The 19,363-nt window shown below is 60.9% G+C and overlaps 1 protein-coding gene and 1 long non-coding RNA gene across 9 annotated transcripts; one reads left to right on the top strand and one right to left on the bottom strand.

Annotated features, from left to right (window-relative positions):
* The first annotated feature begins 458 nt into the window (after positions 1-458).
* On the top strand, positions 459-19,205 carry TNS2 (tensin 2). 8 transcript variants are annotated; one of them, XM_045463590.1, is made up of 29 exons: positions 3,008-3,162; positions 7,555-7,663; positions 8,161-8,198; positions 9,083-9,121; positions 9,440-9,478; positions 9,632-9,681; positions 9,889-10,060; positions 10,344-10,394; positions 10,708-10,830; positions 10,918-10,982; positions 11,840-11,923; positions 12,393-12,505; positions 12,599-12,659; positions 12,928-13,003; positions 13,257-13,386; positions 13,468-13,533; positions 13,608-13,721; positions 13,908-15,119; positions 15,260-15,410; positions 15,527-16,116; positions 16,232-16,321; positions 16,665-16,790; positions 17,013-17,105; positions 17,208-17,285; positions 17,454-17,531; positions 17,934-18,102; positions 18,184-18,252; positions 18,400-18,429; positions 18,561-19,205. In XM_045463590.1, exons 1-29 carry the CDS (start codon positions 3,088-3,090, stop codon positions 18,697-18,699), a joined length of 4,230 nt encoding a protein of 1,409 aa, XP_045319546.1. In that variant the 5' UTR covers positions 3,008-3,087; the 3' UTR covers positions 18,700-19,205. The 8 variants fall into 8 exon arrangements, with proteins under 8 accessions (XP_045319543.1, XP_045319542.1, XP_045319546.1 ...); XM_045463591.1 differs by lacking the exon at positions 3,008-3,162 and adding an exon at positions 4,846-4,899; XM_045463589.1 differs by lacking the exon at positions 3,008-3,162 and adding an exon at positions 5,714-5,937.
* On the bottom strand, positions 8,187-10,043 carry LOC123590422. Its single transcript, XR_006708753.1, has 2 exons — positions 9,944-10,043; positions 8,187-9,246 (listed from the first exon to the last, which is right to left on the bottom strand). It is a non-coding gene; the product is annotated as an uncharacterized LOC123590422 (long non-coding RNA).
* Positions 19,206-19,363: the final 158 nt, after the last annotated feature.

The raw sequence follows: 19,363 nt of genomic DNA on the forward strand, positions 1-19,363 counted from the left end.
GGACCGGTGCGCCCTGTCAACCTGCCGTAAATCTTGAATGACCAGGAGGGTACAGGTATAGCATCCAACTTTACAAGGGTCACTTCTAGGCTGCTCGGATCCTGAGTTAAGTCCACGTAGCTTAGAATCTCCTAAACAGAATCAAGCACCAGGCTCTGGATCCCAAGGCAATGAGGGTCCCGGTTAGTGCCAAAGGCGTCCCCTAAAGTGCTAAGCAAGCTCACAGCATCTGGTTTCTCAGGAAGTGGGAGAGCTACACATCTGCTCCTGGGAAGCATTATTTCTCAAATAAAACCTTGTTTCCTGGCAACCGTCATAGCCCCCAGGGCCACAAGTGAAGGGGGGGACTCGACTTCCCTCACCCTCCCGCCTCCCCAGAAAGGAGTTTGGAAGAGGCGAGCTGTGCTGCTCCACACCCAGCTGCAGCAACCTCCCGGTTGGACAATACACCCTCTGTCCTCTGTCCTGGCCAGCAGATCCGCCTCTGGAGTGAGCTCTGCCCCTTCCCCCGCTCTTCCTGGTTCCCAGTGCCCAAACCCTCCACTCAAATCCTCCTGACCCAGTGCTCTCCCAGCCAGGATAGCCCATGCCCCTCAAAGCCCTCCCACCCCAAGGATCTGAGCACACTCAGTCGCAGGCATGGGATCACCCCAGACCTTGGAAGAGGGGGTCCAGCCTTCAGTCCCAAGATGGGCTGCCCTCTGCATAGTCAAGGTAAGAAAACCTGCATGGAGGGAGGGGTCAGAAGGGGTCATGATACTGTTCCTGAAATGCTGTTTCACCTTTGCTAACATCATCCTGTCTTCCTTCTCCCTTTCCTCTCCCTTCTGAAGCTTCTGTTGCTCTGAACTGGTAGTCAGAATGTCTGGCTGGCTCCATATGCCACCCGTGTTTACAGCACTCCCAGCAAGCCACCTCCTGTGGATAATTTTTCACTCTCAACCTTCCTCATCAGCTTCCCTCCTGCAGCCCCCTCAGCCCCTGGTCCCCAGGTTGACAGCAGGAATCAAGTCTGAGCTGAAAGTTCAGCTGCCCATCTTATGACTGTCCCAATTCCTTGAAACCTCAAAAGTTCCTCGTAGGGACAACCACACCAGCATGAGTGTGAGGCTGAAGCCCTGCCTACCTCTCTGAGATCCAATCAGGTGCCTCTTCTCTGAGCACCAGTCTCTCCTCGGTACCTTTAAACATTAGAACTTGGGGTATCTGGCTAGCTCAGTAGGAAGAGCCTGCAACTCTTGATCTCAAGGTAGTGAGTTCGAGCCCTACACGGGGTGTAGAGATTACTTAAAAAAAAAAAAAAAAAAAAAAAAAAGAACCTACTAATCCCCTTCGGCAGGCATCCCAGGCACCCAGCCAAAGACCCTAATGAACTCTGGAAAGGACACGATTTTTTAGAAACTAGCTAAGACTCTGAAGAAATGAGCAAATTTTCATGCCTCATGTGTCTCGGTTACATAATCAAATCTTACCAAAATACACACAATGACCTTCAACCCTGCCCCCTTCCCGCTAGCCTCTGATCCCGGTCACTCTCCTTGGGGCTTACCCAAAACTCCTGCCTCTCCCCTCCTCCCAGTGCCTCCCCACCTCTTCCCTCCTGCACCCCATTCCAACCCCCCAGCCCTCCCTCCAGCTCCCAGCAGTTCCCACTGCTCTAACCTCTGAGATTGAGACGACCTACTGGACACCAACTCAGCCAAGAGCAGTAAGCTCTAGGCTCCCCAGTCCCAGCCACACCCACCCCTTCCAAATGCCAGTCTCTGAGGGACCGCATTGTCACCGTGCCTCTCCCCCCAGCCGCCAGATTGGAATCAGAACCAGACTTCCCAGCCTTTGCCAAAGGCAAGATGAGCAGAGACGACCCAGTTGGGAGCTGAGACAGGGAGGGACAGAGGGCTTTGCAGCTGGTGGTACTGGTTGCCTTGAGCAGGCACTGGACATTGAGCCCTGGGCACTGGCTTCTCAGAATCCACACCCCAAACACACACCAGTTTTCATCATGGAAAATTCAGTGGGGAGGGTGAGGGAGGGCAGGAGGGAGTTCCAGGAAGTACTCAATACTAGAGAACACTGGTGAATCTGAGAATGGGAGTGGATTCAGTTTCTGAAAAGACATCCCTTCCCTCTATCTTCTCCTCCAGGGTGACCCAACTCAAATCACCCCCAGGGCCCATTAGTTTCTAACCAGTATCAGATCCCGACCCTGGAAAAGAAGGGAATGAGATTAGACCACAGACTGAATGAACTTCCATCTCCACTGGGAAACCTGTGACTTGAGTTATATAGGAGGAGGGAGGACTTTCTTTATAAGCAGAGTCAGGGAGTGGGAATGACGGTCCAGGTCCAGGTCCAAAGCAGAGCGATGGATGATGGGCTGACTGGAGCTGCTTAGGGGGTGGGAGCTTGAACTTGATGTGGAGGTCCTCAGCTTCGAGTCCTTTGGAGACAAGAGGTGGCCTAGACGTCTCCCCTGTGGCAGAGGACTAGGGAAGGGTGTCCAGCGACTGGGGACACAGGGGGCAGCAGGTATCTTTGTCTGAATCTGGCGCCCCTTGAGTAGGTGGGTCCTGACTTTGGGGTCAGGCTCAATCCCAAATACTCCCCGCGGAGGGGGCGGATGAGAGGCTGTTTCTAACGCCTTCTGGACCCATGGCCGCTTTTCTTCTACGTCTGTCTGGTTCCTGTGTTTTGTTTTGCTTCTTGCTCTGTCCTGCCGGCTAGTCTCCCCGGGGCTCGGAGAGTTTCTCGGCTCTGCGTCCTGCGCGTCCGCCTCCTCACACTCTCCCCATCCCGGTCTCTTCCTGTCCCCGAGCGCCCCTCCGCCAGTCTCCGCGTCCCTCCTCGCCCCGGGGAGCGTGGGCCCGCAGGAGAAGGTGGGGACGACGAGAGGGAGAAGGAGGAGGCCGAGGGGCGGGGAGCGGGGGAACGTGGGGATTGGAGCCGGGAAGGAGGGAGGAGAGCAGCGCGGGAGGGAGCGAGGGCGGGCGCGGGGCGCGGCGGGCGCGGGAGGGAGCCCGGGCGAGCGCGGCGCCCGCTCCCGCCTCCTCCGCCTCCTCCGCGGCCGCTCGGCGCGGGCCCGGCAGGATGGGCCGGTCCGGGGGCTCCCCCTGCTGCTGCCCCGCCCCGGCGCGCCCCCGCCCCGCCGGGCGCCCCCCGCAGGTGAGTGGCCGCGCGGCGCGGGGCGGGAGGGCGGCGGCCTGTGCGTCACGGCGGCCGGGCGGGGCCGGGGCCGGTCGCCAGGGGGCGCGGGGCCACCCGGAGGCGCTGGGGCGCGGGGCGGCCGCCGGGGTGGGGGGCGGTGGGGGACTGGGGCCGGGGCCGGGGGCCGCGGGAAGCCGGGAAAGGGAGCAGGGGGCGGGGCGGGGCCCGCGGTCACACGGCCGTCCCGCCCTCGCGCGTCTCCGGCGCACTCGCCGCCACGGGACGCACGTTGCCCCCACACGCGGGGCCCCGGACCTGGGTGGGAACTGCCGGCCCGGCCCCGGGAGCGTGCGTCGCGAGGGTTTTCTTTTTCTACTTCACTTCTGGGATACTGAGGCCCATTTCGCTTTTCCAGCCCCACTCGTCCGCCCCCCTTCTGCTTCTCCCCTCAATTCTCTAGATCCCTCAGGGCACACTCATATATCCCGCCTCTCCCTCTCTCCTTCTCCGGGCCTCACCCCTCCTCCGCGGCTGGGCTCCCAGCCTCTCATCCAACCACAGCTATTTTCCAGGAAGGGGGAGTGTGGGTGGAGGGGTTTCTCCAAACAAACCCAAGGCTTCGGAGTGAGAGGGGGCCAGGCTGGGGGAGAGACTGACAGGCTCTGGAATGTTCCAGGCAGGAGTAGGGTGAGGGTCCTACCGGGGTCTGGCCATGCCTTCCCAGCCCTGCCCTGGTGAGCGCCTTTTCCTCTCAAGCCTGTTTCCCCCCCTCTCCATCTCACTACAGAGGTGCCCCCCACAGAGTGGGGAGAGACTCAAAGGCATTCTTCCCTGGTCACCCAACACGGGTTAATGAGTCCCCCACGAAGGAACTACCAGGTGAGGGGACTTTTCAGCCCCTGTGGAGGCAGCAGGTGTAGAAAGAAGCATGCTGAAGGGGCATGAAGGGGCAGAGAAAAGGCACCCCAACCCACACACCCACCATAGTGCTTCTCCTACAGCAAGGCTCTGAACTGGACCAGGCCAGGCCCAGTTGCCCACACTGGCCAGGGGCCTGGAATGTCCTGGGACCCAGCCAGGGTTGGTGGGATAGGAGTGGGTTGCAGAGCCAGTGCCCCCTCTCCAGTTACACGCTAGGGGCCCAAGCCTGGCCACGGAGATACCTCCCTCTGGCCAAGGTACCCCGGGGACAGACTTCCTGACTTGGAAGGAGAATTAAATCTTCAAGGGCAAAGCCTCAGGCCAGGCCCATGCCAGGCAAGTCCAAAGAAGTGTCCTGAGTGGGCTCTCCTAAGGGGGCTCAACCCAGAGAAGGCAGGATTAAACCAGTCCCTTGGGCCTGAAGGAGGGAGAGGGAGGTCTAAGGACCAAGTGGGAGAAGGCTGAGCACCGGTACATTCAGTAAATACCATGCAAATGAGGGGAGGCATATTTGCGCGTTCTTTCAAGTGACAGCTCCAGCCGGTCAAAGGGCTGCTGTCCAAGGCTTGGGGCTGAGGACCCCTGGCCCTTAACCCCATTTATTTTTGGAAGATTACTGCCCCCCCCACCCCCCACTTCCAAGGCTCCAGTCCACCTCCTTCCCTTGACTCTTGGGACAGGAAGTTGGCCATGTTCCCAGGAGGGAGGTAGGAGGCCCACAGAGGGGGGTGGAGTATGTGTTGGGAGGTGGTGGGAGGGGGGGGCGGCCTGTCCAGTCCTTAGGACCTGGGACAGCTGCTGAGGAAGGAGAGCAGAGCTAGGAGAGCCATGAAGGTAGTACTCAGGCTTTGGGGGCAGGGGGCATAGGGCCCAGCCCTAGGGTCTGGGTGAAGGGCCTACACAGCAGGGCTGGAAAGAGGGGCTAGGGACTGGGAGGTCTAGCACGAACAAGCCATGGAATGGGGGGACAGAGGGGATGACTGTCAGGAGCAGAGCGGGTGGGGTGCTCTCAGGAGAAGAGCCTCAAATGCCTTGGGCTGGAGCAGGAGAATGGCTCACTCCTGTGGGCAGAATAATCTTGTGGCTGGAAGCAGGCCTTCCAGTGCGTATGGGGGCGGCAGGAGAGAAGCAGGGAATGCTTTCCTTTTCCTATACTTCACAACCAGTGAAACTGAGGCAGGAAGCTGGCCCTCAGTCCTATTTTCCCCGGCCCCTCAGGATGCACCCCGATTCTGAGCTGGCTGGGGTAGTGATTCCCAGCTCCCCCTTCCTCCCCACCAGAAGTCCCCTGAGAACCTGAGAGTTCAGGCTGGGAGACTGGCCTGACCTGGCCTGGGACACAGTGTTCCCCACTGGCCCTTGAGCCCTGCAGGAGACCTAAATTCCCACCCTGCCCCCACCCCACTCCACTGGGGGCTGGATCTCAGGATCCTTGCAGATCCCTGGATAGGGTGGATCCCCTGGGCAAGGGGCAGCTCCACAGCAAGGGGCTGGGGGGCAAAAGATCCTGGGCTGACACTCCCAGCAGGGTAGATCCTGGGAATCTGATCTCCTGGCCTCCCCCACATCCTCCCTCCACCCCCCCCCCCCCCCACTTCCTGGAGCAGCGACCTGCCCCTTTCCCGCCTGCACTCCCCTCCACTTCCAGGGCCGGGCTTCTCCTCACACCAGCCAGACAGCCTACCCTCCACCCAGGGGAAGCGGCTGCCTCCGCCAGGCCGCTTCCAGGAAGCCCCAGGCCGGGCCCCAGCATTGTTCAGGCCCGCAGTCGGCACCCCAGCCAGCCGCCCGGACATCATGAAGTCCAGCGGCCCCGTGGAGAGGCTGCTCAGAGCCCTGGGGAGGAGGGACAGCAGCCGGGCCACCAGCAGGGTAGGAGTGCCCGCTGGCTGGGCAGAGGAGGGGCAGGGGTGGAGGGGTGGGCAGTGGGGGAGGGGACCAGGACTCAGGCCAGAACCTTTTCCCCTTGCCCTGAATCCCCTCACTACTATGCCCCTTTGGAATAGCCAGAGCTGTGGTGTGAGCAGCAGAAGTTTGGATTAAAGCAGAACCTGGTGTCCACTTTCCCTCCTCCAACTTCCCTGCTCTAATTCAGGCCAACCCTGGGGATCCTGGCCCCCTAAACCTGCATTCAGGTACACTTCATTGTAGGACTTTTCCAGGTACTACCGGGGAGCCCCAGGGCAGGGCCGAGATCAGGCCCCTTCCCTGAGCTCAGAAGTTTGGGAGAAATGGGGTGGAGGTGGCGAAGGGAGAGGGGTGGCCAGGTCCCAGAAGTGCTTTAGACACTGGGACTTTCCCCTGACATCATCAGTGCATGCCGTTAATGTCAGAATGCACCCAAGTTTCCTAACGGGTCCAGCAAGGCTGGCCCATAAGAGTTCAGGTTGGGTTTAATCCAGGTTCTTGGGGGACAGCCAAGAGACCAAAAGTGCTGCCTGGGTCCCCAGGATGGGGGGCCTGGATGCCTGTGACTCCATTTCCCCATATTTTATCAGCCATACCCCAAAAGAAGCAGCTCAGGGCAACATGAGATAATATTATGGCGGGGGGGGGGGGGGGGAGCTTGAACACTTGAGGGAAGAGAAAAATGGGTAGAAGGGAGAGGAGGCATATGGACAGAAGATGAGTGGAGTGAACCCAGTGGGAGGGAGGGGGATGAGGGCCATAACGGAGCATCCCTGCCTCACTGCACTCTGGGTGGGGAGAGGCCCAACAGGGCATCTAGCCCACCCCTTCCCCCATTCCATGCTGGAATCCCACTTGAACCTCAAGTGACAGGGTGCTCACTACATCCAGAAGTAGCAAGGCAGCTGAACATTTCCCCCAATGTCATGCCTCTGTCTGCCTGTCTCTCCAGCATTACCACCCCCTCCTTAACACAATTGCTGCCTGCCGCCTCAATGCACAATGAGTAAACATGTTGTTCTGACAGTAGGGGGAGGAGGGCATGTCAGCTGTCTGGAGCACGGGGACAGCGGGAGCCAGGGGAGTAGGACTGGCTCAGGCCACTCCCCGCCAGGTCAGTCTGGGTGCTGCGTGACTGACATTCTACGTTCATTTCTGGACCCCCTCCTGCTCACTCTCCACGGGGACCTCCATCTGGGGAAGGCAAAATGGGAGGAGAAATGGAGAACCCTCATAGAAGAAAGTCAGAGAGCACCCCCCCCACCTCCCAGATCAGGAGGAAAGCTCTAGCACCTGGTGTGGCAGTGACCGCGAGGGTTTCACACACCATACGAGGGTCCCGAGTGACCCTCAGAGAGGAGGTGACCCGTCTGGGGTGATGCAAGGGGGCAGATTCCACACACCATCAAGGACAGGCCCCATAAAAGCCAAGAAACAGCTGTGACCAAGTGTTCTTAGGAGTTTAGGGGCTTTATCAGGATGGAGGAGAAAGAAACCAGGGTAGTGCTAAGACCCCAGCTAGTCCCAGAGATGGGTCCGCTGAGAACTGACACCTCTGCCTGTGTGTCCTTCCGTCCCTAGCCTAGGAAAGCCGAGCCACACAGCTTCCGGGAGAAGGTCTTCCGGAAGAAACCACCAGTCTGTGCAGTGTGTAAGGTGACCATCGATGGAACTGGCGTCTCATGCAGAGGTGAGGTGCCTGTCCTGTGACCCTGAGAGCCTCTAACCCAGCACCATTGTGTGCACAACTCCAGCGGGTAGACTCACAAAGAGTTTAAACCGTAATGTGCATGCTGCCCCCTGGACAGCATGGGAACCAAGAGGGTGTCCGTCACGGGGAGCTGCCTCCCCTCCAAACAGCCCTTGTCCCCATGACGGACACTCCCGCCCCAACCCAGGAGACCCAGTCCTCTCCATTGCCTCCCCAGTGGACCTGTGATGGGGACTTCCCTCCCTCCCCCCTCACCCCCAGTCACCCTGGAACATTAGCCCTTGCCCCCTCCCTCCCTGGCCTGAGTGTACTACCCCACTGCCTGACACTTCCCTTGAACTCTGCCCCTGCTCCCCCATTCCATCTCAACAGTCTTGGAAGTCCCAGGATCTGGTTCCAGGACCAGGGGAGATGGGGGAGGGCTACCCCAGTATGTGCCTGCTAACCCCTCTCTTCTCCCCACCATCCCTCTCTAGTTTGCAAGGTGGCAACACACAGAAAATGTGAAGCAAAGGTGGGTACTTGACTGGGGGAGGAGGACTAGAGTCTTTTCCTCTGAAACAGGCTTCTCCAGCCACATCGGCATCAACCGCAGCCCATCTCATCATGGGGGATCCCCTGCCGGAGTGGGAGAGGGTGCTGTACTGGGCCCTTTAAGAACCACCCTACTCCACCCCCTGGAGGGCTGGCCCAGGCGGGTGGACAGGAGACAGGGTTTGTCTTGGTGCTGTGCCCAGGCTGCAGCTGGCGAGAGGATGGGGGTGGGGAAGAGGAGGAGAATGAGGACGAGGAAGGGTGGGGTGGGTGGGGGGGGGAGCAGGATTTCAAAGACTGGGTAGCCGGATGGGCTGTGCCTTCCCTCTGGGGAAGGGTCCTCAGGATGCCTGGGTGGGTCTCGTCCTGGGCCCTGGAAAGGCCGGGCGGGAGGTACAAGCTGTAGATAGCACCACTGTCCACTGGGGACCTGAGGCAGCCCCATCTCTGAGGAGGTTCCCTGGTCCTCCCCCTGCAGTGCGGGGGGTCCCAGGGCCTTGGAGTTGGCCTGGGGGAGCTGTGTGCCCAGGGGCGGGGTCTCCCGGTGAAAGAGGCCAGTGTCCGTCCCTGGCCATGGCCTGCCTACATGGCTCTATATATAACTCCTGCCCCGCAGCTGGATGAATGGGGGTCTGTGTGGGCAGGGGGCTGGGAGCCAAGAGCAACAAGTGGGGGGCCTAGGGGTGGGGGACCAGAGAGGCCAGAGGGGAGACTCCCTTAAATAGAGGAACCTCAGCTGGAGTGTGTGCCCATCTGCTGACAGCCCCTCCACCTTCTTGCTGAAGCTGAGGGGTAGCCCCATCGTCAAGCCCAGGAGACCCCATTTCAGCAGGAGCTCAGCCCCTCACTCGGGTCTCCTTCCAGGTGACATCGTCCTGTCAGGCTTTGCCTCCGGCGGAGCTGGTGAGTGTGCTCTGAGATGGGGTGGGAGTGGCAAGGAACCTGGCTGAGGTGTCCAAAGGTCTGGTGGCCACAGAGAGGGCCCCCAGGAGGTTAGCTTGAATGGACTGCTGTGGGTGCCGGTCATCCTGAGGGACAGGAAAAAAATGAGCCCTCTGATCTTCTTGCCCTTGGGCCTGCTGGGGGTTAGGACTCCTCTCCCTTGGCCCGGTGCAGCCCCCACAGGAAGCCCCGCGTGCCCTCTCCACCATCCCCAGGCGCAGACTGGTCCCCCCTACCCCCGCCCTAACCGCCCCCTTTTCCGCCTCCGTCTCCCTCTAGCGGAGAAACACGGCCCCCGTGAGGCGCATAGAGCACCTGGTAAGTGATGCTGGCGGAGGGGGCGGAAGCAGGTAGCTCTGGGAGTACGGACCTAGGTATCTTGCGAGAACGAAAGTTCACGGGACTCTGGAGCGGGGAGCCTAGAGTGGGGGGCACCCAAAGAGATGTGCACCGTCTCATCTCATCCACCAGGGATCCACCAAGTCTCTAAACCACTCAAAGCAGCGCAACACTCTGCCCAGGTAAGTGAGGGCGCCGGGGTGGTCCCATACCTCAGCCCGGCGCAGCGCCGCACCCCGCCCCGCCCCGGCAAAGCTCTCCTAGGCAGCCCTCCACCCCGCCCCCGAGCGGCCCCACCTACCCTCGGGACCCCGAGGCCTCGCCCTCCCCTCCCATCTGCCCCCGGAGCCTCGCCCTCGTGCCTGACGCAGGCTTTGCCCCCTCCCCAGGAGCTTCAGCCTGGACCCGCTTATGGAGCGCCGCTGGGACTTGGACCTCACTTACGTGACGGAGCGGATCCTGGCTGCCGCCTTCCCCGCGCGGCCCGACGAGCAGCGACACCGGGGCCACCTGCGCGAGCTGGCTCACGTGCTGCAATCCAAGCACCGCGACAAGTACCTGGTGAGGGCGGGGCCTTCCGCAGTCAGCCAATGAGAGGACTGGGAGGCCCAGGTGGGCGGAGCTGCTGTCTGAAGACAAACTCGCGGAGGCGCCAGCCTAGGGGGCGGGGCCTCGGGGCCGCCGGAGCCGATAGGGAACGCCCCCGCTGGGCGGTCGTAGCTAGGCCGGGCCTTAGCGCCGTCCTCGTTTGGGAGAAAGACTGCTTAGGGTCGCAGCAGGGGACCGCGCCTCGCCGCCCGCTGCCCAGGGTCACTTCCGTCTAAAGTCCCCTCTTTACTTGCAGCTCTTCAACCTTTCAGAGAAAAGACATGACCTGACCCGCCTAAACCCCAAGGTAGGAGGGGATTAAAGCCATTAAACTCAACTCCCACCCCAACGAGCCCCCAGCTCCTCCTTATTAATAGTAGCAGTTGGCACCTTCCCAGGTGACTTCTTACTTGAGACACTCCAAAGCATGGTGCAGCGGGTATCAACCCCATTGTACCCATGAGGAAAGTGTTGAGCCTGTCGTGGACAACCAACAGTCTCTTGACTTTGGTTGGCCCCCACCGACCCCTACACCTGGTCCCTTTCCCATCCCCACCCATGTCTCTTTGCTTGTGGCCCCCACCCTCAGTTGTACCCCTGCGCCCCCCCCCCCCCCCCAGGTCCAGGACTTCGGTTGGCCTGAGCTGCACGCACCCCCCCTGGACAAGCTGTGTTCCATCTGCAAAGCCATGGAGACGTGGCTCAGTGCTGACCCACAGCACGTGGTTGTACTGTACTGCAAGGTGAGCTGGGACCTGGGGTTCACAGGGCCGGGGTGACCTCAGCCTGAGGCCTCAGCAGGCCCTGCATCCCTATCTTTCTACCCTCAGGGGAGCAAGGGCAAGCTCGGGGTCATCGTCTCTGCCTACATGCACTACAGCAAGATCTCTGCAGGGTGAGACTCCCTGACCTCTGACTGGCCCCTCCCCAGTAACCTGCCTCCCCCAGTTGGCCGAGATGAGCCCTTCTCCCTGGAAGCCCGCCTCTGTGTTCGGAGAGCCATTTACCGTAAACTTGGCCTTTCCACCTCCTTTTTCTCGCTTGTACCTCCTCCACCGTTCCCAGCAGAGGATTTTTATCAGTTTCCTAGGGCTGCTGTAACAAAGTATCACAAACTAAGTGGCTAGAGACAACATAAATGTGTTGTCTCCCTTCTGGAGGCTGGGAGTCTAAAATCGAAGTGTCAGCAGCACTGCACTCCCGTGGAGTCTCTGGATAGAGCCCTTCCTTGCCTCTTTCTAGCTTCTGGTGGTGACCAGCAGTCCCTGGTGTTCCTTAGCCTGCAGCTGCGTCACTCCACTCTCTGCCTTGGTCGTCACATGGCTTTCTTCCTGTGTGTGTGTCTGTCTGTCTGTCTCTTCTCTTCTTCTAAGGACACCAATCATATTGGATTAAGGGCTCATTCCTCCTCCAGTATAACATCTTAACTAATTCCATCTGCAGCGACCCTATTTCCAAATAAGATCACATTCAGAGGTACATATCTTTTGGGGAGCCAAAAACCCAACCTATAGCATGGTCTTGTTTCCCCATTTTACAGAGGAGGAAACTAAAACTCAGGGAGCACTTGCCTGAGGCCCAACAACTAGTAAAGTGACTGTCTGTGGGGTGTCTAGTCCTCTTCACCACCACTCTGGGCTTCCTCTAGCCTTGGGGGGAATCACACGTCTCCTCCCTATCCTGGGGCTTAGGGTTGAGAGGCCAGCTTGGATACCGGCCCCTAATCCCCCACGCTGGTCCTGCTGTCCCCAGGGCGGACCAGGCATTGGCTACGCTTACCATGAGGAAGTTCTGTGAGGACAAGGTGGCCGCGGAGCTGCAGCCCTCCCAGCGCCGGTGAGCAGCCTGGGTAGGGATGGGTTGGAGGAGCAGGCTCCCTCCATGGCTGCCAAGGCCGAGATTCTCTCGCTCATACAGCATACCTTAATGGAGCGCCTTCCGTGTACCAGGCACTGTCAGGTGCTGAGAATTCAGAACAAACACGGTCCTTGCTCTCACGGAGCTTGTGGTAAAGAGAGACTTGCGGGACAGTCAGAACCCATCTCTGTGACGGGAAGCAGAGATCTGGGGGAAGAGCATTCTAGCCAGAGGGGCCAGCAAGTACAAACCTTTGGGACAGCAAGGTTTGAGGTTAGATGCAAGGAAGAACTTTCTGGTGAGCTGGAAGATGTGAGGGAAGTACTAAGAAGGGCAGGCTTTCCAAAAGGTGGGGGGGGGGGGGAGGCGGGTGGTGGTGAGCATAGCTGAAATGATACAAAGGGGCCTCCAGAGGAAGGGGCTTATGTTCTGACACACCCCCTGCCAGATATATCAGCTACTTCAGCGGCCTCCTGTCCGGCTCCATCAGAATGAACAGCAGCCCTCTCTTCCTGCACTATGTGCTTGTGCCCGTGCTGCCAGCCTTTGAACCTGGCACAGGTGAGTCTGCCTGGGGTGTGCTCCACAAGGAGGGCCGTCCCCACCCCCTCCATTCAGCAAGCCCCACATGCCTTCTCCTGCCTGTCCCTCCAGGCTTCCAGCCCTTCCTCAAGATCTACCAGTCCATGCAGCTCGTCTATACATCTGGAATCTAGTGAGTACTCTCTTCCCAGGCCCCTGCTGCCCGCATTCCTGTTCCTCCAGCCTCCCCAGACACAGGGTCCTCCGGTTCCTGCCACTGCACCTAAAAACGTTGGCCATTGTGGAATCCGTTTTACAGTTGGAGAGGCTGATGTTCAGGCTAAAGGTCTCTCGCTCAGGGCTCGGACTCCAATCTCCCAAGTCCCTCCTGACTCTTCATAGCTCCCCACCCCAGCCCGAGTGCCTCTGACTCAGCCTGTGCCTCGTCCTTCCTTCCTCAGTCACGTTGCAGGCCCTGGGCCGCAACAGCTCTGCATCAGCCTGGAGCCAGCCCTCCTCCTCAAAGGCGATGTCATGGTGAGGGGACCATCCCGGGAAGGGGCAGGGGTGCAAGGGGTGGTGGTGTATCCTGCCTGCTGCACAGTCTCTGGGGAGTCATCAATTCAAGGCAGATTGGAGGGTGGAAAGCGAGGCCCCTAGATGGGGGGAGGGGCCACCTTGAGGTTGAGGCCCGGGCAGAGCTGCGGCCAGACAGTCCCCAGGGCGGAAGCACAGAGGAGATGCAAGTGGACAGGAGGGCCTGACCCCTAGTCTCCCTTCCCTCATCCAGGTGACCTGCTATCACAAGGGTGGCCGGGGGACAGACCGGACCCTCGTGTTCCGAGTCCAGTTCCACACATGCACCATCCACGGACCACGGCTCACCTTCCCCAAGGACCAGCTGGACGAGGCCTGGGCGGGTGAGTTGGAGACGGATGTGGGGGCTGGAGCCCAGGTGAGGGGTGGGCAGGGGCCCGGCTCCTCACGGCCACTCCCCGCAGATGAGAGGTTCCCCTTCCAAGCCTCGGTGGAGTTCGTCTTCTCCTCCAGCCCTGAAAAGATCAAAGGTAAGAGCCAAGCCTTGGGTCAGGGCTAAAGGCTGTCTGCCCGTTTCTCAACACCTGGGCGGCCCGTTCCACAGGCAACACCCCACGGAACGACCCCTCGGTCTCTGTTGACTACAACACGGCAGAGCCTGCCGTGCGCTGGGACTCCTACGAGAACTTCAATCAGCACCACGAGGACAGCGTGGACGGTGTGTGGGGCAGGCCCAGGGGCGGTGGGAGGTGGAGGTTTGAGGGGCACACTCCTTCCTCCCAGGCAGATCCCCCTCCCGAGGGACACCCCTGAAGTGGAGTCCCCTGCACTGTTCCCTCTCTCTGACTCCCTCTCTCTCCTTTCTTCCTGCTTGCCCTCCCTCCCTGGTCCTGTCCCCACTCAGGCTCCCCGACACACACCCGGGGACCCCTGGATGGCAGTCCTTACGCCCAGGTGCAGCGGGCCCCCCGCCAGAGCCCACCGGCGCCCTCTCCAGAGCCACCTCCACCCCCCATGCTCTCTGTCAGCAGCGACTCCGGCCATTCGTCCACACTGACCACGGAGCCGGCTGCCGAGTCCCCTGGCCGGCCACCCCCAACGGCTGCGGAACGACAGGAGCTAGACCGCCTCCTGGGAGGCTGTGGAGTGGCCGGTGGGGGCCGGGGAGCCGGGCGCGAGACGGCCATCCTGGATGACGAAGAGCAGCCGCCCGTGGGCGGAGGCCCCCACCTCGGAGTGTATCCAGGCCACAGACCCAGCCTCAGCCGCCACTGCTCCTGCCGCCAGGGCTACCGGGAGCCCTGCGGGGTCCCCAATGGGGGCTACTACCGGCCGGAGGGAACCCTGGACAGGCGGCGGCTGGCCTACGGGGGCTACGAGGGGCACCCCCAGGGCTACGCCGAGGCCTCTGTGGAGAAGAGGCGCCTCTGCCGATCCCTGTCTGAGGGGCCGTATCCCTACCCCCCTGAGCTGGGGAAACCAGCCAACGGGGACTTCGGCTACCGTTCCCCAGGCTACCGGGAGGTGGTGATCGTGGAGGACCCTGGGATGCCTGCCCTGTGCTCCTGCCCCGCCTGTGAGGAGAAGCTGGCGCTGCCCACTGCAGCCCTATATGGGCTCAGGCTGGAGAGGGAGGCTGGAGAGGGGTGGGCGGGCGAGGCTGGCAAGGCTCTCCTGCACCCGGTGCGGTCCGGGCACCCACTGCCCCTGCTGGTGCCTGCCTGCGGGCATCACCACACCCCGATGCCCGACTACAGCTGCCTGAAGCCACCCAAGGCAGGCGAGGAAGGGCACGAGGGCTGCTCCTACGCCCTGTGCCCTGAAGGCAGGTATGGGCATCCAGGGTATCCTGCCCTGGTGACATATGGCTATGGAGGAGCCGTTCCCAGTTACTGCCCAGCATATGGCCGGGTGCCTCATAGCTGTGGCTCTCCAGGTGAGGGCAGAGGGTATTCCAGTTCCGGTGCCCACTCCCCACGGGCTGGCTCCATTTCCCCGGGCAGCCCGCCCTACCCACAATCCAGGAAGCTGAGCTACGAGATCCCTGCAGAGGAGGGAGGGGACAGGTACCCCATGCCTGGGCACCTGGCCCCCGCAGGAGCCTTGGCATCTGCAGGTGAGGGCACTGGGGTGGGGAGTGCCCGGGGAAGAGGAGGGTTCTGGAAGATGGTGGGGGAAGGTGCAGAATGAGAAAGAGCTAAGCCAGACAAAAGGGACTTTTCCGGCTCACGGCCCCTTCTCCCACCTTCCCTACAGAATCACCTGAGCCAGCATCCTGGAGGGAGGGCCCCAGCGGGCACAGCACCCTGCCTCGGTCTCCCTGTGATGCTCAGTGCAGTGCCTCTTCTGAGCTGTCTGGTCCCTCCACGCCCCTGCACACCAGCAGCCCAGTCCAGGGCAAGGAAAGGTATACAGAGGGGCCGGGGCTGTTCGGGCACTGAAGCTGGGCGTGGGGGCAGCTCACACGGGGGCTCCGCAGCCCTACCAGTGTACTGACCACCTGTCCGCCCTCCCAAACTGCAGCACCCGACGGCAGGACACCACGTCCCCCACCTTGGTGCCCACTCAGAGACTAAGTCCTGGCGAGGCTTTGCCGTCCGTTCCCCAGGGAAGCGCTGAAAAGGCTCCCGAGCTGCCAGCGAGAAGCGGGCTTGAGCTTCCAGCCCCTGGCCCCTTCTCCCCCACCTCCCCGCCCAGCTCACCCAAGGACTGGCCTCAGGAGAAGAGCCCGGGGAGCCGCTCAGACAGCGCCAGTCCGAGGGGCCCTGTGCCCACCACACTGCCTGGCCTCCGCCATGCCCCCTGGCAGGGACTTCGAGACCCCCCAGATAGCCCGGATGGGTCCCCCCTCACCCCTGTGCCTACCCAGATGCCCTGGCTTGTGGCCAGCCCAGAGCCGCCTCAGAGCTCACCCACGCCTGCCTTCCCCCTGGCTGCATCCTATGACGTCAACGGCCCCACCCAGCCCCCACTTCCCGAGAAACGCCATTTGCTGGGACCTGGGCAACAGCCAGGACCCTGGGGCCCAGAGCAGGCATCACCACCAGCCAGAGGCACCAGTCACCATGTCACCTTTGCACCTCTGCTCCCGGATAATGTCCCCCAACCCCCAGGTATAAAGGCCTTGGGGAGGGTGGGGCCCCCTTGGGAGAACCCTGTCTGCCAAGGAGAGGCATGGCACGGGCACTGGGAAGCACTGGGGCCAAGCTCGGTCCCTCCCTGTCCTAGAGCCCCCTGTGCAAGAGAGCCAGAGCAATGTCAAGTTCGTCCAGGATACATCCAAGTTCTGGTACAAACCACACCTGTCCCGTGACCAAGGTGAGAAGGCAGCCTGCCCCACCCCTCCCGTTTTATAGCCCCTCTGGGGCTCTGTCTTGGCTTAAGAACCCATCCTTCAGTTAACACCCTTGGTGCCTCCTCCCTGTCTCAGCAGGTTTCCCCCAGGCAGTCTCTCACTAGCAGGTGGTTCTGGGCTCTGGGCCCACGGAGGTTTCAACTCAACACTGTCAATACCCTTTTAACTCTGAAGTTCCATCCCCAGGTGCCCCAAAACACCACGGCTGTTAGGGTGAAAGGCCTAGGGAGCTTGGGTAGCAGAGGTAGAGAGGGGCTACGTGGGGCTCAATCCACCACTGTGAAAACTTCTCCCACCTCCCCCCAGCCATTGCTCTGCTGAAGGACAAGGACCCTGGGGCCTTCCTGATCAGGGACAGTCACTCATTCCAAGGAGCCTACGGGCTGGCCCTCAAAGTGGCCACACCTCCACCCAGCGCCCAACCCTGGAAAGGTAAAGAATGCCCACACCTGGGGGAGAAGGGGAGTGGAGTGGGGGGGAGGCACCAGAGACAAGACAAGGCAGGGTAGGCCATGCCACTTCTTGGTGGGGAGAGGCAGGAAGTGACCTCTCCGGCGCTGGAAAGAATCCCAGCACAGGAGAAAACTGGAATCTGGAATCTGATAAAGTCTATTTCTTCTCTCCTCTCCACCCGGCCTCCTCCCCTCCCCTCAGGGGACCCCTTGGAACAGCTGGTCCGTCATTTTCTCATTGAGACTGGGCCCAAAGGGGTGAAGATCAAAGGCTGTCCCAGTGAGCCCTACTTTGGTGAGGCGCAGGGGCCAAGGGGGTCTCAGGAGGGTGGAGGGAGAGCTAGGGAGGGGGCGATACCTGTGGGCACCTCAGGGCTTCTGTCACCTCCCCCTGCAGGCAGCCTGTCGGCCCTGGTGTCCCAGCACTCCATCTCCCCACTGTCCCTGCCCTGCTGCCTGCGCATCCCCAGCAAAGGTGGGTGCTTGTGATCTGCCCTCCCGCCTCTCCTCACCCGCTGCAGCCCAAGGCGGCGTCCCCAGGTCCTGGCTCCCAGCCTGCCTTCCCTTGGGACAACAGAGTTCTCCAGCTCCTAGGGAACGTGACTCCCTGCTGACCTTCCCTGTTGGCCCTCATTGCCCCCAGATCCTCTAGAAGAGACTCCAGAGACCCCAGTGCCGGCCAACATGAGCACGGCAGCCGACCTCCTACGTCAGGGTGCCGGTAGGACCTCTCCCTCCCTTCTCTCCCTGGGTGCAAAGCGGGGTCCTACGTGTGCAGGCACGGGGCACTGAAAGGCCCTGAGGTGGGTGGGCCCCTATATTTGCAGTGGGGGTGGGAAAGGGGGTCCTCAGTCTAGGACCTCAAATTCATGAACATGAAAATCTTTGGAGGGAGGCTTGTTAGAATGCAGATTGTCAGGCCTCTTTCGAGCATTTCCGACTGTAGATCTGGCAGAGTTGCAGAATCTGCCTTTTTAACAAGTGACCCGGATTCTAACGAACTTTGAGCAGCACTAGCTGGGGAAGGCGCAAGAAAGAGCTGGCGGTGTGGGGCGATAGGGGAAGACAGACTTGGGTGCTGGCAGAGCCGGCGCTCCCCTGCAGCCCTCTCTTGCCCTCATAGCCTGCAGTGTGCTCTACCTGACCTCAGTGGAGACAGAGTCACTGACGGGCCCTCAAGCGGTGGCCCGGGCCAGCTCTGCAGCTCTGAGCTGCAGCCCCCGGCCAACCCCAGCCATCGTCCACTTCAAGGTCTCAGCCCAGGGCATTACGCTGACGGACAACCAAAGGAAGTGAGTGTGTGCGCCCAGCCCCTGGGGGACCCTAGGGACCCCCGGTTCCGGTTGTGACTTTCCCCACGATCCTCCTTGCAGGCTCTTCTTTCGCCGCCATTATCCAGTGAACAGCATCACCTTCTGCAGCACTGATCCTCAGGACCGGAGGTGAGCCTCCCTCTCGACCCTTTCTTTGCTCCCATAGCCCCACGCTCCCATCAGGTTCCCCCAGACCAGAAAGTCCCCTGCCCCAGCCCTCCTCCTCCGGTAGGCAGACCCTGGGTGCATTCCGTCACGGTTCTTCTTTTTCTGCAGATGGACCAACCCCGACGGGACCACCTCCAAGTAAGCCTCCCCACGGGTGCATCTCTTCCCTCCCCGGGACAGAGGCGCTGCCTTCCTCCCCACCCCTGGCTTTGCAGTCCTTTGTGGAAGGCATGCTGAGCCCCCTCCCCACCCTGCCTCTGTGCTCCTAGGATCTTTGGTTTCGTGGCCAAGAAGCCGGGAAGTCCCTGGGAGAACGTGTGTCACCTCTTTGCAGAGCTTGACCCAGATCAGCCTGCCGGCGCCATTGTCACCTTCATCACCAAAGTCCTACTGGGTCAGAGAAAGTGAAGGAAGGCCACAAGCTCAGAGCCCACTTCAACACCGCGCACCTCTCAGCACCCCACAGTCCTCACTTCCCCTGGCCTGGGCCCGGGAGACCCAGGAGCCAGCCCCTCCCTTAGGAATGGGGAGTGGGCATCAGCCTGGGACACTGCTCTCCTTCCCTGCCCCCAGCCTGCTAAGCCAAGTGGATGGGCCTGTGAGATGACCTTGCACGTGAGCAGATGGCAGAGATGGGTGTGTGAAGGGTGAGGAGGCATGAGCGGTTGAGCCCTGGAGGGGATCTGGACAGCCCCACCTGCACGAGAAGAGAACATCAGCCCAGAGGGGAAAGCGGGCCTGCCAGCTCCACCCAGCTGCAGGTCCCAGCCTGGCAGGGAGAGGGGGAAGAGGTGTGGGGAGCAAGGCACGCCCTCCTCCACCTCCCCCTCTGAGCAGAGAGATCAGAGTGGGATCACATGAAAAGGGGGGGAAAGAGTCTATTTTTGTCTAATAAAGAAATTCTATAACATTTACTCAGAATTGGAGTTGTACCTTGTTCATGGGAAGGTCAAAGCATCTCCTCGGGGCACTTGGGGGCTTCTTGGGGGTATCCCAGGTCCACGAAATGTACACAATCCCCACCCTTGGCCTCACATGGGTCCAAGTCCCCCTCAGCAGTCCCCAACTCTAG

The sequence above is a fragment of the Leopardus geoffroyi genome, chromosome B4 (genome assembly GCF_018350155.1).
Source record: "Leopardus geoffroyi isolate Oge1 chromosome B4, O.geoffroyi_Oge1_pat1.0, whole genome shotgun sequence".
Classification (NCBI taxonomy): domain Eukaryota; kingdom Metazoa; phylum Chordata; class Mammalia; order Carnivora; family Felidae; genus Leopardus; species Leopardus geoffroyi.